Source organism: Synchiropus splendidus, chromosome 2, assembly GCF_027744825.2.
Source record: "Synchiropus splendidus isolate RoL2022-P1 chromosome 2, RoL_Sspl_1.0, whole genome shotgun sequence".
Classification (NCBI taxonomy): Eukaryota; Metazoa; Chordata; class Actinopteri; order Syngnathiformes; family Callionymidae; genus Synchiropus; species Synchiropus splendidus.
The window spans coordinates 15,867,043-15,892,743 of record NC_071335.1 but is presented as its reverse complement, the minus strand read 5'-3'; the positions used below and the strand labels follow the sequence as shown (position 1 = coordinate 15,892,743).

At 44.5% G+C, this 25,701-nt stretch overlaps 3 protein-coding genes across 3 annotated transcripts; all 3 read left to right on the top strand.

Moving 5' to 3' along the window:
* The first annotated feature begins 578 nt into the window (after positions 1 to 578).
* Positions 579 to 3,987, top strand: asf1bb (anti-silencing function 1Bb histone chaperone). Its single transcript, XM_053856870.1, has 4 exons — positions 579 to 839; positions 1,638 to 1,753; positions 2,552 to 2,728; positions 3,159 to 3,987. The coding sequence occupies exons 1-4, from the start codon at positions 731 to 733 to the stop codon at positions 3,354 to 3,356; spliced, it is 600 nt and encodes a 199-aa protein (XP_053712845.1). The 5' UTR covers positions 579 to 730; the 3' UTR covers positions 3,357 to 3,987.
* Positions 3,988 to 4,912: 925 nt separating this feature from the next.
* On the top strand, positions 4,913 to 14,160 carry LOC128753495 (cAMP-dependent protein kinase catalytic subunit alpha). The gene is made up of 11 exons (XM_053855257.1): positions 4,913 to 5,405; positions 6,502 to 6,563; positions 6,707 to 6,835; positions 6,917 to 7,015; positions 8,243 to 8,325; positions 8,466 to 8,592; positions 8,859 to 8,954; positions 10,276 to 10,398; positions 10,482 to 10,541; positions 10,620 to 10,724; positions 10,969 to 14,160. The coding sequence occupies exons 1-11, from the start codon at positions 5,360 to 5,362 to the stop codon at positions 11,092 to 11,094; spliced, it is 1,056 nt and encodes a 351-aa protein (XP_053711232.1). The 5' UTR covers positions 4,913 to 5,359; the 3' UTR covers positions 11,095 to 14,160.
* Positions 14,161 to 15,668: 1,508 nt separating this feature from the next.
* Positions 15,669 to 25,318, top strand: LOC128753494 (transitional endoplasmic reticulum ATPase-like). Its single transcript, XM_053855256.1, has 18 exons — positions 15,669 to 15,899; positions 17,941 to 18,052; positions 18,129 to 18,301; positions 18,489 to 18,631; positions 18,691 to 18,821; positions 20,168 to 20,299; positions 20,377 to 20,479; positions 20,547 to 20,680; positions 20,917 to 21,052; positions 21,134 to 21,246; positions 21,711 to 21,875; positions 21,948 to 22,070; positions 23,505 to 23,717; positions 23,794 to 23,972; positions 24,040 to 24,169; positions 24,315 to 24,473; positions 24,844 to 24,995; positions 25,111 to 25,318. The coding sequence occupies exons 1-18, from the start codon at positions 15,877 to 15,879 to the stop codon at positions 25,214 to 25,216; spliced, it is 2,427 nt and encodes an 808-aa protein (XP_053711231.1). The 5' UTR covers positions 15,669 to 15,876; the 3' UTR covers positions 25,217 to 25,318.
* The last annotated feature ends 383 nt before the right edge of the window (positions 25,319 to 25,701 follow it).

Here is a 25,701-nt window from a genome sequence, read left to right as displayed (position 1 = left end):
TAATAACTCTTCATTGATGGTATTTTTGAAGGAAATTCAACACAGAACGTTTCACACAAAAAAATTATGTACAGAGCAAACCCATGGATAATAATAACAATAATATATACACCTTTGTGTATATATTATTTATTACTAGTGTCAAGTGTCAAGACTTGTTTTGAAGTTTTTAAAGTTGTGATTACATAAGTCTGGAGCTTGAAATAATCGCAAATCAGGAAAAAAACAAAAACAAAACAAGGACTAGTACAAGTCAGAGCTACATAAAGTAGAAAAAGCGTCTTGTTTTTGGGTCATGTCTTGATTAAAAACACCTCCAACAGAAATGAGAAATGACAGTCGAAGTGTTACTCAAGATCATTTAAAAAGATACTGGTTTTCATGGCAAAAAAAGTGAACTCATCGTCCAAATGATCCAGAATCTTCAAAACAATAAAAATTACATCTCTTATTTCCCGATGCTATTGTGTGTGCTTTTACCGGATGGTTGTTTGGTGGTCAGGCAGTAGATGGCAGCACCGGGACACAATTGCTGTTAAGCATAAAGACAGCGCAGAAGAAGAAGAGGGTGACGCATTTCCGCCCTCAGACGCCGGCGCTAGCAACTGTTGCCGATCATTTCAGTCCCATCCACTGCGGTCCAGAGAGAGGAACCCGGGAACGCAGGCGGCGGGTCAAGTGGAACTTCTAGTGAGAGACTTTGGGAGAGTTTTCGCTTCGTAGTGACGCCATGGCAAAAGTTCAAGTGTTAAACGTCGCTGTTCTGGACAACCCGAGCCCATTTGGAAACCCTTTCCAGTTCGAAATAACGTTTGAATGCATGGAGGACTTGCCGGAAGGTAAACGTATAAGTCGCCATTTCTGTTGAGGTGCTCCATGTCTTTTGTTGTTTCGTCGGCCGAACATCTATTTGTATATTCATATAGTCAAGTACATTTCCGCTCCAGTTGCAGTCTACGCTGCAAACGAGAGTCAGTGAGTTCATGAGCTCTACTATAATAATTGTTTGTTTTTCTCTGCCTTTGTTCCGCGAGATTAGCCCCAGAATAGTAAATAATTGTTGTCAAAAAATTGGCGCTGGCGCGTTTATGAATGGAGGCCCGCCTCCCCTCTCCTCCCATTGGTTACTACATCTTCGAGTTGCCCCTTCGGAATGTCTGATTTGCTCGTCAGAAGAATCATGTGACCACTGCGACTGGAAATTTTGCCGCGAAGCTCGACGAGTAAACCGACGTTTTATTCATCAACTTCCTTACCTTGAAGTATTAGCGTAGTAAACGCCGAAATCGAGTTTCAAAGCATGTTGTATTCAATCATGTATTGACCTGTCATGTCTACGGATTTATATATATATATATATATATATATATATATATATATATATATATATATATAATACAAACGAGACATAAGTTGTTACTGTAAATGTGTTGAAACTTGATGTAATGAAAACAAATGAATCTCTTATGTGGTAACAATTCCATTTGTCCTGGTAATTGCTTACTCAACTGCCCATAAATTAATCCATGCGTCATCACTCGCTGACGATGAGTTCAGATTTTTATTGATGTACTCTGAATGTAATGCCTCTCTGTTGATGTCAAAAAAATGGACTGTTGTCTCTCTCATTCTGCCAGATCTTGAGTGGAAGATTATCTATGTTGGTTCTGCTGAGAGTGAGGAGTACGACCAGGTTCTTGACTCTGTTCTTGTTGGCCCGGTACCAGCTGGTAGACACATGTTTGTTTTTCAGGTGAGTTCCGCTTAGCCGAGGAAGCAATTGAATGCGCTGATGGAATAAAGGACTTGGGGTGTGTGATGTCAGCCGATTTCAAAGGGAAATACTGAGTGAATATTAAACAGTCCCTCCAGGAAATGGCAATGTTGCGATTGGAGTTTATGAAAGTTCCACAGTTTTTGCCACGCACCTCAACTTTCCCACAAATTCAACCAGTCACTGGAGTCTCCTTTTGCACACCCCTCCTTGCGTCATGCCCACAGATATTACAGCCAAGGGTCACGATTCCGACTTCTGAATCGATTCATAAATGTCTAGATTTCAATTATTTTAATGCATAATGTACTGATCTGGACTCCAGAACTCACTAGTGCAGCACTTTGTCTCCCGAACACTAAGCTGAATGGACCTAAACATGGCTGGCCACCAGAACAATCTCTCTCAACGCTAGTTCTGACACCCTACATCCTATTTTGTTGAATTAATGAGCTGTTGAAGTTGTACATTCATAGACACATCCAAATAAATCTTTTCCTCTCAGACTCCACTCATCTAAACATCCATCATTCTGCCATTTCTGAGCTAACAAAACAACAAACTACATTCCATTGGAAACTAGTCGCAAAGCATTATAATAAAAAATATACTTATTTTATCTTTTTTTTTTATTTAGCATGTACATTTATTGATTTATTTTGTGTGTTCTAATTCATGAAGCAAAATGTTCACCGCAATGTCTTTTTTAATGCTGCACAATGTGGTGGTAATTCATGAAAGTAACATTCCTGTTTCCTTATTATTCTTTTCCTTCAGGCAAATGCCCCTAACACTGGCCTGATCCCTGAAACCGATGCTGTGGGAGTGACCGTGGTCCTTATAACCTGCACGTACCGTGGTCAAGAATTCATCCGCATCGGCTACTATGTGAACAACGAATACACAGACCCCGAGCTGAGGGAAAATCCACCCTTGAAACCAGACTACACAAAGGTATGAGGCTTTGTAGACAGGCCACTAATGCTAAATTCCATTTTCATCGGCTGACAAATATCACTGACAATCTACTGAGTTGAATAGCTTTGAGTTTGTTTTACAAAAAGGTTTGAGTCGGGGAGATTTGGCTGTAAAGATGCCCTTCTTTAGATTGGTATTTGTCGCTTGAACTCAGATTGTGTTAAATCACCTTGATCATGATCAGGTATGAACCAGTGGTGCTCCACTTGTAACATTTGTTCACAACATAGCCACAGGAAATGTGGACAGAAATGTACTTTTAAAGTTTTCAGAAGCAAGCGAGTCCCAAATCTGAATGAAGCCAGTTAGTAAAGGTTTATTATTACATACAAACAATACAAGTCTCTTGTGTGTAAAGTACGTGGTTCATGTATCTCCCTCTGTAACTTGGCTTTCACTTCCACAGCTTCAGAGGAATATTTTGGCATCCAACCCCCGTGTCACCCGGTTCCACATCAACTGGGATGGAATAGCTGACAAAATGGAGGACGGCGAGAATATTGACCCGTCCCCCAATGTTGGAAGCATGCTGCCTCCCTCGTGCTTACAAGGGAAGATGGCCCCGATGGGACTGATGCCTGACAATTCCATGGACTGCATGTAAGACCTTTTGTGCTTCAAACTTGGACAAATTTCCACACAATTGTTGAGTCCCGGAATGAGTCTACAACACAAGGGTATTGATGCTTGGGGCCAGCCAGGATTTCTTTGGACAGTTTATTTCGGTACCTCTCCTTTCTGCCTCAGTGCGCCAAATATGTCTCAGATGATGCTTGCGCTGAGGTTGCCAACCCTCATATGGGAACAGACAAACACATTTTTACTACAAGCGTCTCGCGTATTAGAAAGACTCTTGTCAATGTTTGATACTAAAGCTTGTGTAAATTGTGTCAACTGTTCGATTGTAGGATTTGTACAAAAGAAAAACAAAGTTCTGAAGAAAGCTCCTTGTTTGTCAAATGTGATGCATTTCTGGGATTACAATGCTATTTATTCTTGCACTGCCTTGGAGAATATTGTGTTAACTCCTGATTCAAGGTGCTGCTTCGTCTCTTCAAAAGCTCCCATTATATAATCAATACAGTCATGTTGATTCTGCATAATGTAAATATGATTTCTCCGGCACTTGCTTTTTCTCAATTTCCTTTTGTGTCCTTGCTCTCAAGTTTATGTCAGTCACATTATTGAAGTCAATAAAGTTTTCCTGTTTTCTTTTCTTACATGCCATGAAGTCCTCGTGCTTCTCAGAGCATCAAGAGCCAGTGACTTAAATGGTGCGTGTGTGCACGTCCTCCCGATGCCTTCCTTTTTTTTTTTTTCTTAACTTTCATTCATAAAATGCATCTCAACCATTTTCCACTCTACTCGCCTGAAGTTGCTTGGCAACTGCAGCACCGACATGGAGTAAAGGGGGGGTGAGGGAGGGGAGGGGAGGGGAGGGGAGGCAGTCTGTCTTCACCCCGTTTCTTTCTTGACGGTCACAGAATATGTTGAGTTCGTTTATGGTTCTAAGACACACCTGCAAATCCGTACAGAATGCAGCGTCTTCCCAGATTAGAATGACGTTTCGTGAAAGCGTTTCATGACGTACTACTATAAATAAACTGCGGCTGCGATGTATTTGCACAGCGCTGCTAAACGAGGCGTCAGAAAGAATCGCGCTCATTGTGAGCAACATTTATCCAAGAGTTCAGTCCTTCTGTGTGTCACTCGACGCGTCAGGGATCCGGGCAGAACCAGCGCCCGCGAGACTGCGCCGCGCGTGCGTCCACGACTGACCAACATTCTAAAAATAGCTGGGAGCTGACGTCACTATTGGAAAAACGTGTCTCTGGCGCGCAGCGATTTGTGAGGGGGCGGATGGAGCGGGATCCATGGCGGTGGATCACAAGCGACAGGAAGCGCGTGCAGTGTGTGTTTCGCGGTTAAGAGGAGCTAAATGGTGAACCGACAAACAATGCAGTCACGGGCGCATCATAACAGGTGACGTGCTTCGCTCCGTGGCGGGTCGTCGCCCTTGTTGATGTACGCCTCAGCACCAATCGCGGCGCTCGTATCATCTGTCGCGTCCAGCGCCGTCCAATCAGCACTCGGCTCGTGCACGTCAATCAAAGCCGGGTTCGGTTGAGTGGGCGGCGATATTCACTGGGCTCCAGTTCCGTCATTCTCCTCGTCTCCGGGGCTACGGGGTGGGGGGGCTTCATGTTGAGTCGGGCGACTTGTCGTCGATGGTTGCAGCTTTGATCGACCCTGAAACCCTGATCGAGAAGTCCCTGCAGACTCCGAGCGGGGGGCGCGTGGGGCTCGCGCGGCGGCTGCTGCTGCTGCTGCTGCTGCAAGGGACCGACGACTGGTTCGGCCAACGGTCCGTCCACCCAAGCCCCAGCCACCTGGAAATTACTGCCAACCCAGGGAGAGACGAGCGCGTGTCTTCCAGGCTGCCCGCTATTGATGCCTGCCTCCATCCAGACTCGCCTCGCCTGCTGTCAGCCCATCGAAGATCAATTCCTCGGACAAGTCCTTCACGGACGGCGCTGACTTGAACGAGCTCGGTCCTGCTTGAAACGGACCAAGGAGCCACGGATCGCCAGGTGTCAAGAAGCCATCATGGGCAACGCGCCCACGGCCAGGAAGGGCAACGAGATGGAAAGCGGTGGGTGCATCCGAACCCTCTTGAGACGCCGTTGTAGCGAGCGCGGAACTCAAGTATCAAGTCCGGACAATAGAGGCCTGTTTCACCTGCTCCATCACTTAGATCTGTATGTGCCGCGCATCCGCCATCCAGGAACACATTTTCATTTCATTCCCTTGTACTGCTCTGTCGACGTCACCAAGGGAGGTATCTTCTCAGAAACGAATTATTACCAGTCTTTATTTGGGACTCGACATTTTATCATTCATTTCCACTGTTATTGCCCCCCACCTCAATAGGCCAAATACTTGTTTGTAGGCCACAGTGTAAATAGAATGGAAATATAATGCCGTGATCGACTGCCTACCTGTCCACGGTGTCCCACCTGAGAATACTGGGAATAAGAATCCTATACTGTTCATGAATGAAGTCAACAATAACAAGAACAGACGTGCCATTTCAATGCTATACTATAACATGGCTACATTGTTATTACAGTGCATACAATTCAGCCTTTTTTTTTCTTCCATTACACTGAGATTGAAAAGGATATTATAACGCCCACCCCTCATGCTGACTTTTGCCAATTTTTCCGGACTGTGTGTGTCTGTTTTCAGTCACTTCTGAGTTTTGAGGTTGCTTCTCCCAAGTGGTCTAACAGTTTCTGGGTCTGACTGTTTGATTTCCTTTGTTCACTGACTTCCAAAATGTCACTCCTGCTATTGCCGTGTACATTTGTCTCCGTGTGGTTCTAGCATATGCTTGGTTGAAGTACCCAAGAATGAAGGGCTGCTGCTGGTACTGCGTTGAATAGATATGGCCTTCGGTGAGACAGCAAAGAAAATGAAATGAGAAGGAGAGCTTTGCCTTCTGGCTAAGTTCTTTGTTAAGATAACTCATCACCTTCCCTGCTGCTGCCACCATCCGCTGCCCCATGGCCCGTTTAGAGCCGCTATTGGAGGTTACATGAGTCATAGTCCTCAAAATTACTGTCAGTAAACACTCCAAATCAGAGCAAATGCGTAACCTAGTCGAAGATAGATAGAAGATAACCCGAGTTGACAACTTGAAACGGCTGGTTCCTCCACAGTAAGACTGTCCCATTCTTCATCCACAGTTAAGGAGTTTCTTGCAAAAGCCAAAGAGGACTTCCTGAGGAAGTGGGAGAGCCCTGCACAGGTTTGTGTTTTTGTTGTCTGATAGCTATACAGTCATAATCTTATAGTTCGTGTAGCTTCGTGTACCTGATTGTTTCTTCTCGTTGTGCTCTGTTATGATGGTCTTTGTTACCTATGAGACTAAAAGGTGCTCTGTCTGGTTAGAACACCGCTTGTCTGGAGCAGTTTGAGAGGTTGAAGACTTTGGGGACAGGATCCTTCGGCCGAGTGATGCTGGTGCAGCACAGAGAAAACGGCCAACATTATGCCATGAAGATCCTCAACAAGCAGAAGGTCAGTTTAAAGCCGGAGACTACCATAGAGGGTATCAATTTATTTTTTCCTTACTTTCCTTATTCGGTCTGCGCCCTGCAGGTGGTGAAGCTCAAGCAGATTGAACACACTCTCAATGAGAAGAGGATCCTTCAGGCTGTCAGCTTTCCTTTTCTGGTGCGGTTAGAGTATTCCTTCAAGGTGAGATAGAAAGTGTGTCTTTTGTTTTCATTTCACACGTCCTAACAGTAAAGCCTCCGTCCAGACCCGTAAACCTCTTGCAGCTTTTTTAGGGAAAAAACAGAGATTTCTCAAACTATTTGACAATATTCTCATGGCGTTTGCTGGCAGGAACCAAAAGTGAAGCGACTCCATAATGGCGTGTGTGATAGATCAAGGTACTGAGGGCATTCACATTGAAAAAAAAGTTCTTTTTCAAACAGAAATGAAAGAGTGGTGCTCTCAACATACACACATACACTTGTACCGCAATTATATTGGCCGAGTTATCTTTAAGATTTAAGGATTAAAATCCTCAAATTGAGGCTTTACCTTGTGGGCACCGGCAAAAATGTCCCCACAAGTATTAGTATTAGAAAGTATTGTTAACCCAGGTACACAAACACATTTGTTTTTCCCTCTGGCAGGAGGCTACGGTCCATCCAGACCAGAACCTCCCGTCACAGGAACAGCTTCTACCCCTCGGCCGTCACACTGTTGAGTTCATGAACAGTGTTTGTTGTTTTATTTTATTTTATTTTATGGACAGCACTGTATTCCAAAGCACTTTCTCAGTTGGTGGGATCCCCACTGACCATGGCAACAAAGTTGACTCTGATTCTCATTGACGTCATGCTTTCCCCAGCCTCACCACCTAAACCTAACCATCCAAAACACATGGCTTACATGAAACCAGGACCCTGAACCAAACTGACACCTAATGATAACAGCCTTGTTGTTTTGAAGACTTCATCCTCAAATTGAGGCTTGACCTTGTGGCGTCTGGCTGAAGGGCTCCACAAGAGGGTGTAATGATCTGACACACCTGTCATGCAGTTACTATGATGTTTCTTTCCGCATGTATCGCCATTAAAAACACTAGGATAACCACCTTAATCATCTGCACCTCCGTGACGTGTTGTGTTTTCTGCTTGGTTTAATAGGTTTCAGTTTTGACCGAAGGCATTTATTTAACCCTAACCCTGGTAGTGAGACCTGCCATGATCGACAGTCGCTCTGACACAAAGACTAGAAGCAGACTTGGATGTAGCAGAGTTGTTCAGGTCTTCAATGGGAGTGAGTGGGAAGGACAAAGTTAGGAAGGAGTTACAGGTGACTTGGGCATGTAGAGAGACAGTGTTGGCTGTGTGCTACCAGGAAAAATAAGAGGGAGCTGCAGATGTAAAGATGATTCGTCTTCTCTGACAGGACAACACTAACCTGTACATGGTGATGGAATATGTACCAGGAGGAGAGATGTTCTCACACCTACGAAGAATCGGCAGATTTAGGTACGTGTTTGTTTGTTGTCTGTCTTCTCCTTTGTCTGTTCTGTTGGAATCCACCCAGTTCTGCCTCATGTAAAGTATTCCCTTCAAACTCTCTGCTGTGTGCCTCTCCCTCCTCTAACTGTGTGTTTGTGTGTGTTCAGTGAACCGCATGCTCGGTTCTATGCCGCTCAGATCGTTCTGACCTTTGAGTACCTGCATGCGCTGGACCTGATCTACAGGGACCTGAAGCCTGAAAACCTCCTCATAGATCAACAGGGTTACATACAGGTAACTGACACACAACTGTACTCCACACTTTAACAGTTTGATTTGTGGACTTGAACGTTTGTTATCTCACCATGAAGGTGCCCCTAGAACAGCGACTCACCCTCGTGATAGTTGACTCATTCAAAGCGTTCAAAGACACTAGACAAATGTTTGGTGTATGACAAGCGCATGCTGGCCAAAACATGAACATATGAACAGCCAGGTCTACAAAATAAACCATGTCGCCCTGGATGGTAAAGCATTGTCCTACTTTGTCCCACCACAAGGTTACAGACTTTGGTTTTGCCAAACGTGTGAAGGGCAGGACCTGGACACTGTGTGGAACCCCAGAATACCTGGCCCCTGAGATCATCCTCAGCAAGGTACTGGTGTCCTTTTTGTTTATCTTTCTTAACTGAGATGGAAAAACCCACATGACATGAGCTTCATCCTGGCACCACTTCAATGTATTTTCTCAGAAAGACTGATTTTGTGTTTAGAGTTCTTTGAAATGGCTGTCGAGAAATGAGTGGAGAGGAGCTGCAGAAAAGTTCTGTTCTGTTTCAAGTAAAGCTCAACTACAAGTAAAATACGACTTTCGACCTGCTGGACTTACGTCCACCTGTACTTACGACCACAGCCAGCAGATGCTTATTTTTTTTATTCAGTGTCTGGCAACGCCTACGACAGTTAAGGCAGCGCAGTATCCCAGCATCTCACTCTCACACAGCCATCTACTACTACAGTAGTAGCAACTATAACCCTCGCGTCTGCTATTTTGAATGGCAGTCGACTTACGTCCAATTACGACCGGTTGGTTGGAACCGATCCCGGTCGTAAGTCGGATGTTACTTGTATTTATTTAGTCAACAAGGTCTTCATGCGTCGACGAGTCATGACGTCGTTGTGTTTCGTAGTGCGCAAGCATCACTTGCCGCAATTTGCCGGAGGAGGAGAAATGGCTGAGGCGCCGGCACCACGAGATCCAAAACGTCCAAAAGAACATTTCACAGTGCACATCAAAGAACACAGCTCTCAAACTACATTTTAAGCAACTAAAATTCAAATCTAAAGTTTCAAAACAACGTTTATCAAAGGTGTCTGCAACAACTTACATCCAAGTCTCTCAGATTTTGGTGGCACTTGCGCTCTGAGTAGGGAAGGCTTCCATTGGTGAGACACATCTCGCCACCTGTGTATGAGGTTATTGAGGAGAACAGGGAGCAAAGTGTGGCATGCCAAAATCGCATTGAAGTGAAGGCCATATTTCACTTTTTAGGAGCCAAGAACACACCTTCCATAATAAAGGCAACTTGAAAAGTTGCTGTTCCTTGCACGAGCAGCAGCAACTTATCACCACAGTACATGCTTGAATATAAAATGTATGGCTGCGGCTGGGTCGTATTTAATTGTAGCAAACTGTCTGTCACCATAAATGAGTGCTTCACTACACAAAAATACAAATAATTTTGTTTCAAAATAAACAGTTGATGCTTGATGTCAGTAATTCCTGACCTGAGCGATTCATGTCCTCATTTTCAGAGGTCACTAGGTGGCGCTCTGGGGTTTATGAATGAATTTTCTAGGCAGTAGATGAGTTCAGAATGGTAAAGCACTGCCTGCTAGTGGCCTGTAGCGCTGAAATTTCAGAGGGTATTGAGTGTGATTGTTTATCAACTTGCTATTGGTCTTTATGTCCTGCAGGGTTACAACAAGGCGGTGGACTGGTGGGCGTTGGGGGTACTGGTCTATGAAATGGCTGCGGGGTATCCACCTTTTTTTGCCGACCAGCCAATTCAGATCTATGAAAAGATCGTGTCAGGGAAGGTGAGCACAACACACAAATCAAAATGTCGCACAAATCAAACAACTGTCATCGTGAAAACGCGTCTGTTCTTTATCGTCTACAGGTGCGTTTTCCGTCTCACTTCAGCTCAGACCTGAAGGACCTCCTGAGGAACCTGCTGCAGGTGACACGCGTATCTGCCTCAAACGTTCTTCTCACCTTCAGGTTAACGTGACAGTGACAGTGTATATTTGGTTGGCAGGTGGATCTCACTAAACGCTACGGAAACCTAAAGAACGGGGTCAATGACATCAAGGGACACAAATGGTTTTCTACAACTGACTGGATTGCTATCTATCAGAAGAAGGTGAGTTGCTTGGTTTGGGAAAAAAAATGTTAATTTTAAAAATATTCAACTTATGTGTACAAATAATCCCACTTTGATTCGCACAATTGAGAGTCATCAATAGACATCTGCATGTACTTTGAGGGTGGGAGGAAACCGGTGGATGAACTCGTGACCCAGAACCTGGCATCGTTCTGCCCAATGATAGAGATTTAACCAAACATTCTGTAACACCAACATGTCTGCTGCGTCCATTTGTCCACAGGTGGAAGCTCCTTTCATTCCCAAGTTTAAAGGACCAGGCGACACCAGCAACTTTGACGACTATGAAGAGGAAGAGATTCGCATTTCCTTCACCGAAAAATGTGGCAAAGAATTCACCGAGTTCTAGTCTGAGTGTGGGAAAGACAGGAGGAAGTAGGGAGAGTCGAAGGTAGGCTGGTCCTGAGTGAGACATTTGGGGAATCGACCGTCTCTCGTCCGACCTGAGCAACCAGCCGCCCAGAAAAGTGGGAAAGAAAATGACATGAATGGAGAAATATAGCAGGTGGACTGAAAACCAGCAGTGTTACCTTTTTTGTTGTATTTTATTTGACATTCTCCCTTATTTATGGATGGCTTCACGACGAGGGTGTAGTATTTTGTTGACTGTACATCAGCTCTTTTCAGACAGGTGATCACCCTGAACCAACAGTTTCACATTTCCCCAAGGACTTCAGGGTAATGTTTTCACAACATAGTGGTGGGTTTGTGCGGTTTGTCCACATTTATTTCCCACATTGTCTTTACTGTTGAAAGCCTTAAAACGTGTGCGTCCTCTTGGTCAGTTGGTCCTTCAGATAGTTTGACACGCTATTGAAACGCTTGGGCTCCTTCTCCTCCGCCTCCTTGGAGATGGTAACGTTCATCGCTGTTCTCAAAGTGACTCCTTTCATTGTGGGATCGGTTGAGAAATCGTCTCCTAAAAGCAAGGTTGGAATGAATCAAGCACTCTTCTGATCGGAAGAACAAGATAAAGGAGGCATGAAGTAACCTGGGATAGAAGCCAGTCTTCTGTCAGGATGCCTCCATGAAAACTGGCGGGAGGCAGCGGGACAATCCCTGAAGAGATTACGGCGTGATATACTCATCCATGATGCACATGCAAGTTTAGATTTCAGCCTAGAGCAGTGTTTTTCAACCTTTTTTAAGACCCACTTGGTTGATTGAAAAAAAAAAACCCAGAGATCCGCCATCAAAGGAACCTTGGTCAAGTCAAAATTGTTTGAAGAATTGTAGCAACTGACACTCAGCTATATTATTATGTTATTAGCAGAAAATGTGTTTGTTTAACATTTGATTCTAGTTTGGGGAATTTCCAGAGAAATCTAGCATTTGCCTCAGCTTTATAACTTTCCTCTCTTCATGTCTCGGAGCGCATTTATTTGTTGTACATTTCATTTTCGGCCCACTTTTAAAGCTCAAACTAAACAGTTTACAAGTGTCAATGTCAAGTCCTGTTAGCTCTGCTACGGTACAGACAGCGTCGCAGGACCGTCTCCATCACTCTGTCGTGAAGGTGTGTGGTCAAGTGAGAGGCGCATCAGGTCGGCTACTTTGCTGTGAGAGCGTGGGAAAGGGAGCGCAGCATAGATCTATAGTGCATAGAAAGAATGTGAATCCTTGTTGCAACATTGTCAACCACGCGTTTTACTCGTTCATGATCTAATGTCATCATATCACCCACCTCTGTGTCAAATGAGATCTGAGAACTGGCACACTGGTTGAAAAACACTGGCCTGGAGAGCTGCTCCACTAACTTCGCTGTTAAAAAAAAAACAGTATTCTAGAACAAGTATGACAGACGCACCGTCACCGATGCAATGTCTCCCACTCACTACACAATTGCACATACACAATGTGCAATGTGGAGCTGTATAAATCTGTGTTTTTCTCTTCCCAGACAGTGGCGCACTACTGCATGCTGTCTTGAAGTGGTTGCAGTATTTTGCTGGGTGCAAACAGGTTTGCATGTGTTTGGTATGCGCCCAGGGAATCAGCCCGTCCCCTGGTCTCCCATCTGAGAAGAGAGGAGGCTTTGATATTCATGCAGGAGAGCTGCAGGACGCTCCGCTGGAGAGGGCCTCTTAAAAGTCCTGGCAACCAACTGACCAAGTGGACGAAATGTATGCTTTGTTTGAATTCTTCTTAACCTGTCTGTAAAGAAAAGCAATTGGACAAGAGCAACATGTGAAACTGACGCTTTATATTTTCACACCTTGGAGTGGCTCACAGTGGAGAGGAAACACGTTGGGTTTGCTCTGTATCTTCATGATGGCGTGTCAGGTCAGTGGTGAACAGATGGCAAATAACTGTAAATCCATTTGCAACTGATGGCGTTCAAGAGTCCAAAACAAAAGCGTATATACTGCGGCTGATTCTGGAATCAACTGCAGTTGCTTTCACTCATGGTTCAGGATGTTTTCTATTGCGAGAATCACTGTCTTACGGTTTGTGTAACTGTGTTGAAAACATGCACCTATTTTTTGTGGTGAAGACGATGTAAAGAAAACTAAACTGGCTTTGTGAAGCAGATACTTGGCCTCTGTACTTTTTGTTTCCCCGAAGGAGAGAATGGAAATCAAACGAGGACTGAGCCAGATGCCAATTCAAAATGGCCGCCGTGAACCGTTCGAGGATCTTCGTCCAAGTCACAGAAATAGACAAACGCAATCTGCATAATACTGATACTTCAAGCACGGAGAGAAACGTATATTGACTCAGAATACATGCAGCGAAGGGGGTGATAGTAACCATCAGGAATTGATCATTTTCTTGGTAACATTTTGTCCCCAAAAGCAATGAAGAAGCTCAAAACTGGATCCCAAAATAAGCTGTGGAAATTTCTTTTTAAAACAAAGTTACCTTGTAAATGGTCGTGATGGCTACTAAAACTATTCCACAGTGATATGAAAATCTGGTATTGTATCACTACAAATGGGATGTTTTTATGAAGTCACGTGTCCCTCTTAATCTTCATGTTTTCAGTGTCCATTATTGCCATTGATCGTGATGTACAGGAAGAGTGTGTACTTCAAAGATAACATGTGGGGAGAGTATGTGCACAGTAAAACCGTGCCAGGTCTGGTCCACGTGTCATGAACGGTTCCAACATGAGCGACAGGGAATCAAGTATTGATGTGGTCCAGCCTCTGTGACCAGACGTCGAACCAAGACTCAGAGTTATTCCTGTCAAGTGTCAGTCAGACTCTCTGCATAACATCCACACCATCAGCAGTCGTGTTTACTCATGCCTGAAGCGCTGCAGAAGGAGCTGGTCATGTGCTCGCTTTCGTTTTCCACCATTTTCACTCTGGGTGAGTCATATAACGCCACCCTCTCATGCACACAGTGACACAACTCCAACGGCAGCAGGCGAGGTACAGAGAGAAGGTGTTGTGGAGTTGAATGTTTCTCAACATCAGTGTCATTCCAATAAAGTTTGAACGGTGTTTCTGTGTCGGTACCTGAGATGGTCTCCACCAGTGGTCCCCAACCGTTTCTCAATTGGAATGTAGCCAGGGGGGGATGACGTCAGACAAGGCGTCATGCATGTTTGCGCGCCCACTAAGACTCTAAAACTCTCCTCTCGACCAGTGCCCTCACACTGACTCTGGTCAATATGGCAACGTTTCAACATGCCTTCAAAATAACCACAAATACACCACAAAACCGAACATAAAGTGCATGAAAAATTTCAATCACCATATTGTTAAATCAATGGGAGGCCTGAGCTTGTTTCTCTCCAGTTTCCTACTCATTTTGCGAGAAAGTGACCGAGGCTTAACCGAGAGAATCTGGTCGTTTTTCAAAATATATATATTTTTAAATAAAAGCTCCTTCAGACTCAGATTTCGAGATTTTTTTGCTTTGGATTTCGAACAAAAATCCAGAACTCAAACGCCCTTGAAAAAAGCCGGAAAAAACATAACGTGCGCGGACCGAACAGCTGACCCACGACGCGCTTTGTTATTGTGTATTGGAACGCATTGTTTCTTTTTCCATTCATTGTAATGGGAAAAATCGATTCAGATTTTGAACAAATCGCTTCTGGAACAGCCGCCTGGAACGGATTGTGGTCGAGAACCCAGGTACCACTGTAATTCATTATTTATTGTGCGGCCCGGTACCAATTGATCCACGGACCGGGGGTTGAGGACCACTAGTCTACACAGCTCGGGTAGAAGATCACCTAACAAGCAGCAAAAGCAACTCAAGCTGTGAGAAATTGGAGACATTGGCAACTATATGGAAACAATATAGGTTTATTTTAAAAATGTTTTAACAGCAGTACATCCGAAAACCGACACAATATTCACTTAAATGGATGAAGTAAGTCTAAACTACTGACTAAGAGAACCAAGAACAACTCACAACTTGTCTTTCTTTTCCCAGATTATTTCAAAATAATTTCAAGATGGTTTTTTTTCCCGCTCTAGACTTGTTCTGTTTTTTTTGTCTTAAAAAAAAAAAAAAAAAAAACACTACTTAATTTGACCATTGTCCAATCTTTTAGAATGGACAATGGTTAAAATGACACAGACCTATTCCATAAGGGAAAAGGTGAAATTATTATTTTTTGTGTTACAGTCTTTAATGAGTCTGAATGGATATTCCAATACAGCAAGAGGAAACAATTCTCCCACCCGACCTTCAAGTCAGCCTCTCTCATTGCCTCCATTCATAAAGTATCTTTATTTTATCTGTGTGCAAAAAGATCTTTTCCTATGTTTGTAAAAAGTGTCTTTACATGTGCAACCTTTTTTCCCTACAAAGGACAGGAAAGATCATCGTCTGTGCTTTTCGCTCGCCCCTCAGGCGTATTTATTTCCAGGGCAGCGATATCCTGCTATATCTGTCTCTGGTGGCTTTCCAAGCCAGAGCTCAGGGTGTCGGGCTGTGCCATGAAGAGGCTACAGATGGACACCTTTCTCCCTCCTTGACAGCCTGAATCATCATCAAACAAAAAATGATAACTCCATAGAAAGCACCGGAGACTCTTCAGACGACTTTTGGGACATAGTCTACGCTCGATCGGAGTTAGGAGTGGAGTGGATCGTCCACCTCAGCCCCCACATGTTTCCCAGCAAACAACCGTGAAGAAGCCAAATTGATCAAAACTCTAGTTGCAGCCATGCCTGGCGCCAGAGGAGCAGAGTGAGTACATGCTCCACTGCATGTCACCGTTTTCAAACTCTTATTCTGATTTAACTTCGGAGTGTTTCCAATACCAGGCTGGTTCTAAATACGGCCCTGTGTCAGATGACGAAATAAGAGCTGCTAGTGTGTTCAGATGGGCTTGTATTATTCTCTGTGTGGGGACCCGTTGCGTAACTATTGACCTTTTCATTTCTGATATTATATGAAGCTGATAAAATGACAACAATTTGGGAAATGCCTAGAATAGATGGGCGTCAGACTATTTTATCAGCGGAGTATTCCTTCGATCATATATAGCAGGTCTACACCTTTCTAAGATCCTCCTTCAACATGTCAGGCAGAGCCGCCATCTCTGCCACAGGCCACGCTAGCGGACGCACGTTTATCGTAGAGCTGGAAACCAACTCGCAGTTTAACACAAAACGCACAAACCCACTGCAGAGCGAGTCCATGAGCAGTGAACCTCTCTGGATACGTAATAAACAAGACAGGATGTTGAATTGACTACCGAATACAGTGGTACCTCGGTTCCTGACCACAATCCGTTCCGGACGGCCATTCAAAAATCGATTTTTCCCATTACAATGAATGGGAAAAGAGCTAAGCCTTAAAACAGACTTTTGTAGGAGTGAATGTAGAGTGTCTGCTGCAGGTGGGCTGTTCCTCTATGTGTGTGGCCGCTGCATGTGGGAGGGGTTGCCGAGTGAGTGACGTCTCTCCAGAAGTGAAGAGGTGCCCGGTGCATGTCCAGCTCTGAATGTGCGCTTCTGTGCAGTTTGGCTGTGACAAAGTCATAAACCAAGTCACGCTCTGTCCCAGACTCGCCTCATCCCTGTCCCAGCTCTGGTCTGCGCACGTTGTGTTTTTTCCAGCTTTTTTCGGGGGCGTTCGAGTTCTGGATTTTCGTTCGAAATCTGAAGCAAAGAAATCTCGAAATCTTCGAACTCTTCGATTTGTTTGAAGTCCAGGACGTTCGAAAACCGAGGTACCATTGTATTCTGGACTATTAGAGCGCACCAGAATACTAGCTGCACCCTGTAACGGTTTCAGACATCCACATGCAGCAGGGAGGAGGCTGGATACACTCAACTTCGGCACTGGAAGGAGGCAGGAAAACAAAGAACTAAAATACTATACACGAACAGAATTACCTCAACGCCAGAGGGAGATTAAAGTCAGTATTCTCACTTTAAAGTCAGAATTCTGCCAATTTTTTTTTGTTTTTCACTGGCCCTAATCCTCTTCCGTAAAAACCAGAGTCCAGGGCTCGGAATAAGTCCACAGGACTGGGGGAGAGGAACCACGGAGAACAGGCACAGACACACTGTAAAACAAAGGAGATCAATCAGATAGAAGTCACGAACTCAAAGCGCATGGAAAAATGGCCACGATTAGGAGAAGAATCATCCAAGATATGAGTACAAGCACGGAGCGTCATACCAGGGGAAGCAAAAGCAACGCACTGACGCCAGAGAAAGGCAGGAGCAGGAACCTGTCCAAAACAATATGACTAGATGGAGGGAGTTTGTGACACACCCACTGAATTTAAGAAGGAAAATAGATCTTGTTGATACATGAGCTGCGCCGGTCTATAAGCTGCGGGTGCAGTGGTGCTGTCTGCGCCGTAGAAAAATGCACGAGGATCACTTCTGAACTAGTTTTGAAAAAGGGGTCCAGCATGGAAACTGACTCATGAAACTGTTCTGAACTTGAACCATGAACTCCTCACATCTTTGATTGACAATAAAAAAAGCTCAAAATGTGCTGTTTTCACCCACGTGACTGAAGTTCCGACACCACAGCCGGTCTGTGCTGCTGTTTCTCGTCTCCGCTCCTTCAGGAGATCGGCTCCGTTGGCAGAGCTGCGGACAAGAGGCAGAAAACAGCACACTTTGAGCCCTATAAGATAAATAAAACTCCTGTGATTTCATCAATTTGATGTGACAAGGCTCAATAGTTTGACGCTTTTAGCCTGTAAAAATCCATATATTAGCTTTTTGATGTGTACACGTCTGATGAAATGCATATGTTGTCAAAGTTCAAAGGAGGAAGACTTCTCCACGGCCATCCTGAGGCAGAAACACCGGCCCAACAGGCTCATTGTAGATGAAGCGCTGAACGAAGACAGCAGCATCGTCAGCCTGTCCCAGGTGTGGCATGGGGTGTGTTCAGACACACATTCCATTGTAGCCCTGTGTTTCACGCTTCCTGTGTTTACCCCTTCAGGACAAAACAGAGGAGCTTCAGCTTTTTCGGGGGGACACGGTGGTGTTGAGGGGACGCAAGCGCCGGCAAACAGTCTGTATCGTTTTAACGGATCAAACGTGTGGTGATGAGCGGATCCGGATGAACCGTGTCACTCGAAATAACTTGCGAGTGCGCCTTGGTGATGTCATCAGGTAACAAGCAATGACATGTTTAGTGGCCACATTACATTGCATTACATCATACTTTCTTATCCGAGTCAAATGATACATGAGCGGATGCAGTCCATCTTGGAATATACTGTTTTGTGATGCACAATTTCAAAATATTTGACATCCAAATAAATGGAGAAAAACTTATTTTATTTTATTTTCGGGGCAGCATCCACGCCTGCCCTGACATCAAGTACGGGAAGCGGATCCACGTCCTGCCGATTGACGACACCATCGAGGGTCTGACAGGAAACCTCTTTGACGTCTTCCTGAAGCCCTACTTTCTGGAGGCTTACCGGCCGGTGTATAGAGGTAAACTAGCTAGCGCAATGGCCGACTTGGTCACGTCGTGAAATGAACTTGTGTTTTAGGTGACGTGTTTTTGGTGAGGGGGAGCATGCGGGCAGTGGAGTTCAAGATTGTGGAGACCGATCCCAGTCCGCACTGTATCGTGGCCCCTGACACTGTCATCTACTGTGAAGGGGAACCAATCAAAAGAGAGGTGTGAATCATGTTTCTGCTGAACTAAGCTGAGTCAAGCCCAAGATCGAGACTTTGACAGGTTGAGTCCAGGACCAAGACCAACCTGAATACAAAGCACAAAGTCATACGTGCATTTGTCAATGCAAATCCAGATGAAGAATTGGGACACAACCCAAATCACTTCATACTGTCTCTACCCCAGGTTTATAGAAATATGTTTGTCCATTTTATATATACATTTTTGAAATGGTGCTCTTCAGTCCACTATAAAGGTCAAGCCTATAACACTAGTATTCCCTTTGCAACAAAGCAGGCATGAATTCAAGGCCATGGAAGTGTAACTTGTGGAGGAGATGATTTTAATATATTTGAGTCTTATTCTCAGGTGAGGGAAGGACAGGGTGGAGGGTGAGCAGAAGTTGCTCAACATTCCCAAGTTGTGACCTGGAAGAACAAGTTACTGGGAGTTTCCTGTTGCCGGGACACTCTTGGTCATCTAGGGCAGGGGTACAAGGGGTTCCTTTTTGATGTCGGGGCCCACCGTTCCCAGAACAAATGGGCCCGGGGCCCATTCAATAGAACTGATACATTACTCTGCATTTCATTTGTGATCAATAACCGTATTTAATCTACTTACACGTAAACAAACCAAAACCTTGTGACATGACATGGAACCATGTGATCATCAAGATATTTATTTATCAAATTTACTAAAGAAAAAAAAGAACAAAAGCAAACTGTTGAAAAAACTGGAAAAAACTGAATCAAATTCTGAATAAAATAAATATAATAAAATCATGTTTAAATATATAATAAAATAAAAATTATATATTTTATTTAAACTTAAAATAAGATACGAGTAAAGTATAAATTAAACATAAAAACAGTTTTTACTGTTGGGGGGAGCAGCATCTCTTTGTTCATCATTTTCTTTTCAAGAACTTCTCCATAGTTGTTAACTATCACAGATTTGCAGCTGTCAAGTCACTTCAGTGACACACTACGGCCACCATACGTTGCTAATGTATGAAAACTGAGCATCTTGTGGCCCAAAGGTGTAAAACAAAAAAAACTTTAGGAGGAGCTCGCAGCCCAACCATGGGCCCCGGCCCTATGGTTAAGAATGACTGATCTAGGGGGAGGTGATCCTCACCATCAGAAGACGGGATCTTCCTGGCATGACCTGGAATATACACCTGTTCCGCCCATAGATTTGGAGTTGGTATCTGCTGAGAGATCTGAGCCTTCTTGATTCTTCCATTGCTATCATTCAAGAGAATGTTCACTTCCCTTGACTTGATATGTCTTCTGTAAATACAAGTAAGATGATGAGCTCCATACAAAACTCCCTTGTGACTGTCGCAGGACGAGGAAGACAGTCTAAATGACGTTGGCTATGAAGACATCGGAGGCTGCCGAAAGCAGCTGGCCCAGATCAAAGAGATGGTGGAGCTTCCACTGAGACACCCAGGTCTCTTTAAGGCTATAGGAGTTAAGGTGTGCAAACACAGCCTCCTCCTTCAGTCAAAGGCCTGTTGTTTTGTGACTGTGTCTTGGCTTGTCTCCGTCGACAGCCTCCGCGGGGAATCCTCCTCTATGGTCCGGCCGGCACGGGAAAGACTCTGGTGGCTCGGGCCGTCGCCAACGAGACCGGGGCCTTCTTCTTTCTCATCAATGGTTCGTTGGTTACAAGATAAGAAGATAGTGAGAAAATACTTGAGCTACACAGCTCTTTTTTCATCAGGTCCTGAGATCATGAGCAAGCTGGCGGGAGAATCCGAAAGCAACCTAAGAAAAGCGTTCGAGGAAGCTGAGAAAAACTCTCCGGCCGTCATTTTTATTGACGAACTTGACGCCATTGCACCCAAAAGAGAAAAGGTAACAGACGCCAGGGAGCATGCCTCTTCTGTCTGGGTATATTGATGCTGCTGCAATGGTTTTGAGTCTTTAGAAAGTAGATATTATTCTTTACAATCTTGAGAACCGTTGGCAGTAACACCAGTTTAAGAAACAAGACATTGACTTTCCATAAAAGCTGAGACTCTTTTTATAATTTCAGCTTTGACTCGGCCCCCGATTGTTCCCAAAAGAGAGCAATGTGTGTGTTTGTGCAGACGCACGGAGAGGTGGAGCGACGCATCGTGTCCCAGCTGCTGACCCTGATGGACGGTCTGAATCAGAGAGCTCACGTCATCGTCATGGCAGCCACCAACAGACCGAACAGCATCGATCCTGCGCTCAGACGTTTTGGTGAGGACCTCACACCCATCCAAGTTACTCACTTTGTCAATCCCAATAACAGCGAGCCACGTGCAAACTCTGTACCTGCAGGCAGGTTTGACCGGGAGATTGATATCGGGATTCCAGACTCCACCGGGAGGCTGGAGATCCTGCAGATCCACACCAAGAACATGAAACTGTCAGACGACGTGGACCTTGAGCGGGTGGGTTTGGTGACATAGCTGTGGAAAGTTGTTTTTTAACCAAACTTCATGGACTCTGTTTAAATCGGTCCTTCTCAAATAGTGGGTGGGGGGTGTGGAGCGATGCCAGGGGGGTCGCACCTGACCTCCAGGAACATACTTTTTTGCTGTACTAGAATAAACTATAATTACACACCCACTCATGTTTTTTTTTATTATTATTTCAGGCAAAATGATGCACTTCAAGTCTTTTCTGGTACAGACAACAATGTTAATAAAGTTATTCATTATTGGAAGTTGATCTATGTTACTTTCTTTTTCTTTCTTTTCTATTTATAATAATTTTATAGACTATGTGACACTATTCATAGAAGCGGCAGAGAGTTGGGGGGATTGCGAAACCTTTACTTCTTCCTGGGGGGGAACGGTGCAAAAAAATAATAGAGAAGCACTGGTTTAAATGATATGAACTGTTTTGGACACAGATTGGCGCAGAGACTCACGGTCATGTGGGCGCAGATCTGGCAGCTCTCTGCTCCGAAGCAGCTCTTCAAGCCATCCGTAAGAAGATGACCCTCATCGACCTGGAGGACGAGTCCATCGACGCCGACCTGCTCAACTCTTTGGCCGTCACCATGGACGACTTCAATGTACTTACTCTGCCTGTGTTCAGAAATGAGTTTATCCCAAAACAAAACCTTACACATGTTGTGTGATGCCAGTGGGCTTTGAGTCAAAGCAACCCATCAGCTCTGAGAGAGACGGTGGCTGAGGTGCCTCAGGTCAGCTGGGAGGACATCGGCGGACTGGACCAGGTCAAAAGAGAGCTGCAGGAGCTGGTGCAGGTGAGTAAAGCAAACGTTTTTAAAAGCACAATATACTTCAACTTCTAAAAAAAGGTATTTATCTAATCATACATCAAATTATTATACAAATTATTAAGTGATAAACAATAGAAATAACTGTAGTAATAAATTAATTGTAGTTCAATGAGAGTTCAAATCTTAATTTTAATGCATACATTGCTTTTGTTAATGTGTGTATGCATATAAAAAAGTGACATGGAATAATGTATGAGACATTTCTACATCACCTAAACATGTGTTGGGTTGCACTCAATATTTATCACCATAAACAGACTACTCATTTATGTGCATTAGCAGCATATTCACCAGTAATGAATCATTTTAAAATTAGAAATATGACTATACTTTATCCTTGTAGCAAGAGTTCACTGTAAATAGCACCATAATTACTGATTATTAACTGTAAATAAGCCAGTATTTAGTGTATTATTGGTGACTGTGTGGTGCCTAATCCAAAGCATTCTTCCAAAACAATAGTAGTCTGTGGGGCCCACAGTCTGTTCTCCCACAGACTCAGAAATGGCTGCTGATGATTCAAACAGCCACTGGAAAAAATAAACATCAGTTGAATTAACACTTTTATTTAAGCGTAGGACAGAGTGCCAAGAGAGTTATGGTATTGTATGAGGAAGTCTGGAGAGACAGAGAAGTATGTTGGAGTGGTGCAGGACATGTATGGCAGGTGTAAGACAGTGGTGTGGTGTGCTGCCGGTGTAACAGAGGTGACACTGCGCCAAGGCTCGGCTCTGAGCCCCTTCTTGTTTGCCATGGTGATGGACAAGAAGCCCCTTTGACCATGATGTTTGCTGATGACATTGTGATCTGTGGTGTGAGCAGGGAGCAAGTAGAAGATAAGCTAGAGAGGTGGACGGTTGCCTCAGAAAGGAGAGGAATGAAGGTTAGCCGCAGTAAGACAGAATACATGTGTGTGAAGTGGACAGGTGAAGTTACAGGAGATAAAGAAGGTGGTCAGCAATGTTGTATGGTTCGGAAACAGTGGCACTGAGGAAAAGACAGGAGGCAGAGCTGGAGGTAGCAGAGATGAAGATGCTGAGCTTCTCTCTGGGAGTGAGCAGGATGGATAGGATCAGGAAGCAGTAGATCAGAGGGACAGCACATGTGGTCAGGTGTTTAGGAGGCAAAGTCAGAGAGGCTAGATGGAGATGGTTTGGACATGTACAGAGGAGAGAGAGCCAGTACATTGTTAGGAAGATGTTGAGGTTGGAACTGCCAGGCAGAAGGTGGAGAGGAAGGCCAAAGAGGAGGTTTATGGAGGTGGTGAAGGAGGAAATTTGTAGGTTTGAGAGAAGAGGAAGCAGAGGACAGGGGGAGATGGCGGAGGATGATCCACTCTGAAGGGAGAAGCCGGAAGAGAAAGAGGAAGAACTGACACTTTTATTTGTCTCTCTTCAGTACCCAGTGGAGTATCCAGATAAGTTCCTGAAGTTCGGGATGACTCCGTCTAAGGGTGTGCTTTTCTACGGCCCACCAGGCTGTGGGAAAACCCTGCTGGCCAAAGCCATCGCCAATGAGTGCCAAGCCAACTTCGTTTCCATCAAAGGTCCAGAGATGCTCACCATGTGGTTCGGAGAATCCGAGGCCAACGTCAGAGACATCTTTGATAAGGTGGTGATTTTATGAGATGGCAAAGATCATGAATGCAATCGTGGCTGACCCACTGTCCCTCCCAACTCTTGGTCAGGCCAGACAAGCTGCTCCCTGCATTCTGTTTTTCGATGAGTTAGACTCCATTGCCAAGTCCAGAGGCGGTGGAGCGGGGGATGCCGGCGGTGCGGCTGACCGAGTCATCAACCAGATCCTGACAGAGATGGATGGCATGTCTGACAAGAAAAATGTTTTCATTATTGGTGCCACAAACAGGTGTGGATCTTGAAGTCGACCGAGCAGTCACTTTACATTTATGTACATGTTACTGCTGCCACACCAGGCCAGACATCATAGACTCGGCCATTCTCCGTCCTGGTCGGCTGGATCAGCTCATCTACATCCCGCTTCCCGACAAACGCTCCCGTACATCCATCCTGCATGCCAATCTGCGGAAGTCCCCTGTGGCACGCGTGGGTACACACACACACACACACACACACACACACACACGTAGGTTTGTTGCACCATCTTTGTGGGGTCCGCTCATTGACATAATGCTTTCCCCAGCCTCACCACCTAAACCTAGACGAGACTATTGTTTTCCATCTTTTCCAGGATGTAAATCTGGAGTACCTCTCCGAGATCACGGAGGGGTTCTCCGGAGCCGACCTGACAGAGATCTGCCAGCGCGCCTGTAAACTGGCCATACGTGAAGCCATTCAGGCTGAGATGAAGGCGGAGCGCCAGAGACAGACCAGAGGAGGAGTCCCCATGGTCAGTCTTATTTATCCTCAGTCAGAGCAACAAAGCCCAAAACAAATGTGTCCACTTCCTGCAAACCAGTACCCAAGCTGCACGTGCTGGGTATGTGAGGAGAAAGTGGAAGATCAAATGCTCCCTAAAGGGCGGTTAAAAGTACGGTAGCTTTTAGCCTTTGGACTGGGAACACACACAGTTCCACACTTACCTTCTAACGTAGCCGAAAACATTATAACATTGTTTTCACCGGCGCATCACACTGAGCACCTTTTGAACGAAAACAATCATCAGACTTGTAAATAAAGCCAGGCCAAAGCTCATCAGGTTACAGCTCAAACACAAATAGTCTAACTAAATGAATGCATTATGTTTTGTGTCTGTGTAGGAGGAGGACTATGATCCAGTCCCAGAGATTCGGAAGGATCACTTTGAAGAGGCAATGCGGTTTGCACGTCGCTCTGTCAGTGACAATGACATTCGCAAATATGAGATGTTTTCCCAAACCCTGCAACAGAGCAGAGGTTTTGGCAACTTCAGGTACGCCTGCCAAACCAACATTTTTTAATATAAAAAGAACCTGTTAATAGAGAAGTTGATCCACAAAGGCAGTCATCTGTGCACTCTTGAGACGGATGTGTTCTCCACCACTCAGGTTCCCATCTGCTGCTGGCTCACAGCCTGAAGATCGCGGATCTCAGTCTGGGCCGAGAAGGTCCGGACTGTACGGTGAAGAGGCAGAGGACGATCTCTATCAGTGATCAGAACTATGTCATGGAACATCGTTTTCATTCAAGACCTTTTCCAATGAAAGGCTTATTGGACTGAAAGCTGCTTTTCACTGTTTGATATTTTACGATTCAAAATGTAGGAAATGATCATGTGGTTTTAAATTGCAAATCATTGAATGTATATTTTCTTTTTGAGCTTTCACGTTTAATGTGTTTTAATTGTGTCGAATGAATAAATAAATACACCCACGATGGTTACTTTCATGATTTTAAATTCTAATCAAAGATAGCTGTACAAATACAAAAAAAAATGATATAGCTTCAATAATATTGGGGTCATGGATTATGATGATATCGGAAAGAAAAATGTGATACCATAGTTGCAAATAAGTAAAATTGAGGGGAGTTTGTATGCCAAAAAAAGCAATAAAAAATGTAACACTGAGACAACGGAGCGTCAAAAAGACAACAACAAATGACGTGTGTGTTGGAGACGGAGATAAGAGGGAGTTGCT

What these genes read in the sequence shown, in the direction of transcription:
- LOC128753495 (XM_053855257.1), top strand. Translation starts at nt 5,360, where the DNA reads ATGGGCAACGCGCCCACGGCCAGGAAGGGCAACGAGATGGAAAGCG. An exon ending in GGGCAACGAGATGGAAAGCG is followed by an intron (nt 5,406 to 6,501) that starts GTGGGTGCATCC and finishes CTTCATCCACAG; the next exon opens with TTAAGGAGTTTCTTGCAAAA. An exon ending in CTGAGATCATCCTCAGCAAG is followed by an intron (nt 8,955 to 10,275) that starts GTACTGGTGTCC and finishes TATGTCCTGCAG; the next exon opens with GGTTACAACAAGGCGGTGGA.
- LOC128753494 (XM_053855256.1), top strand. Translation starts at nt 15,877, where the DNA reads ATGCCTGGCGCCAGAGGAGCAGA. An exon ending in TCCTGCGCTCAGACGTTTTG is followed by an intron (nt 21,053 to 21,133) that starts GTGAGGACCTCA and finishes CTGTACCTGCAG; the next exon opens with GCAGGTTTGACCGGGAGATT. An exon ending in ACGACGTGGACCTTGAGCGG is followed by an intron (nt 21,247 to 21,710) that starts GTGGGTTTGGTG and finishes TTTTGGACACAG; the next exon opens with ATTGGCGCAGAGACTCACGG.
- asf1bb (XM_053856870.1), top strand. Translation starts at nt 731, where the DNA reads ATGGCAAAAGTTCAAGTGTTAAACGTCGCTGTTCTGGACAACCCGAGC. An exon ending in CATGGAGGACTTGCCGGAAG is followed by an intron (nt 840 to 1,637) that starts GTAAACGTATAA and finishes TCATTCTGCCAG; the next exon opens with ATCTTGAGTGGAAGATTATC. An exon ending in TGAAACCAGACTACACAAAG is followed by an intron (nt 2,729 to 3,158) that starts GTATGAGGCTTT and finishes TCACTTCCACAG; the next exon opens with CTTCAGAGGAATATTTTGGC.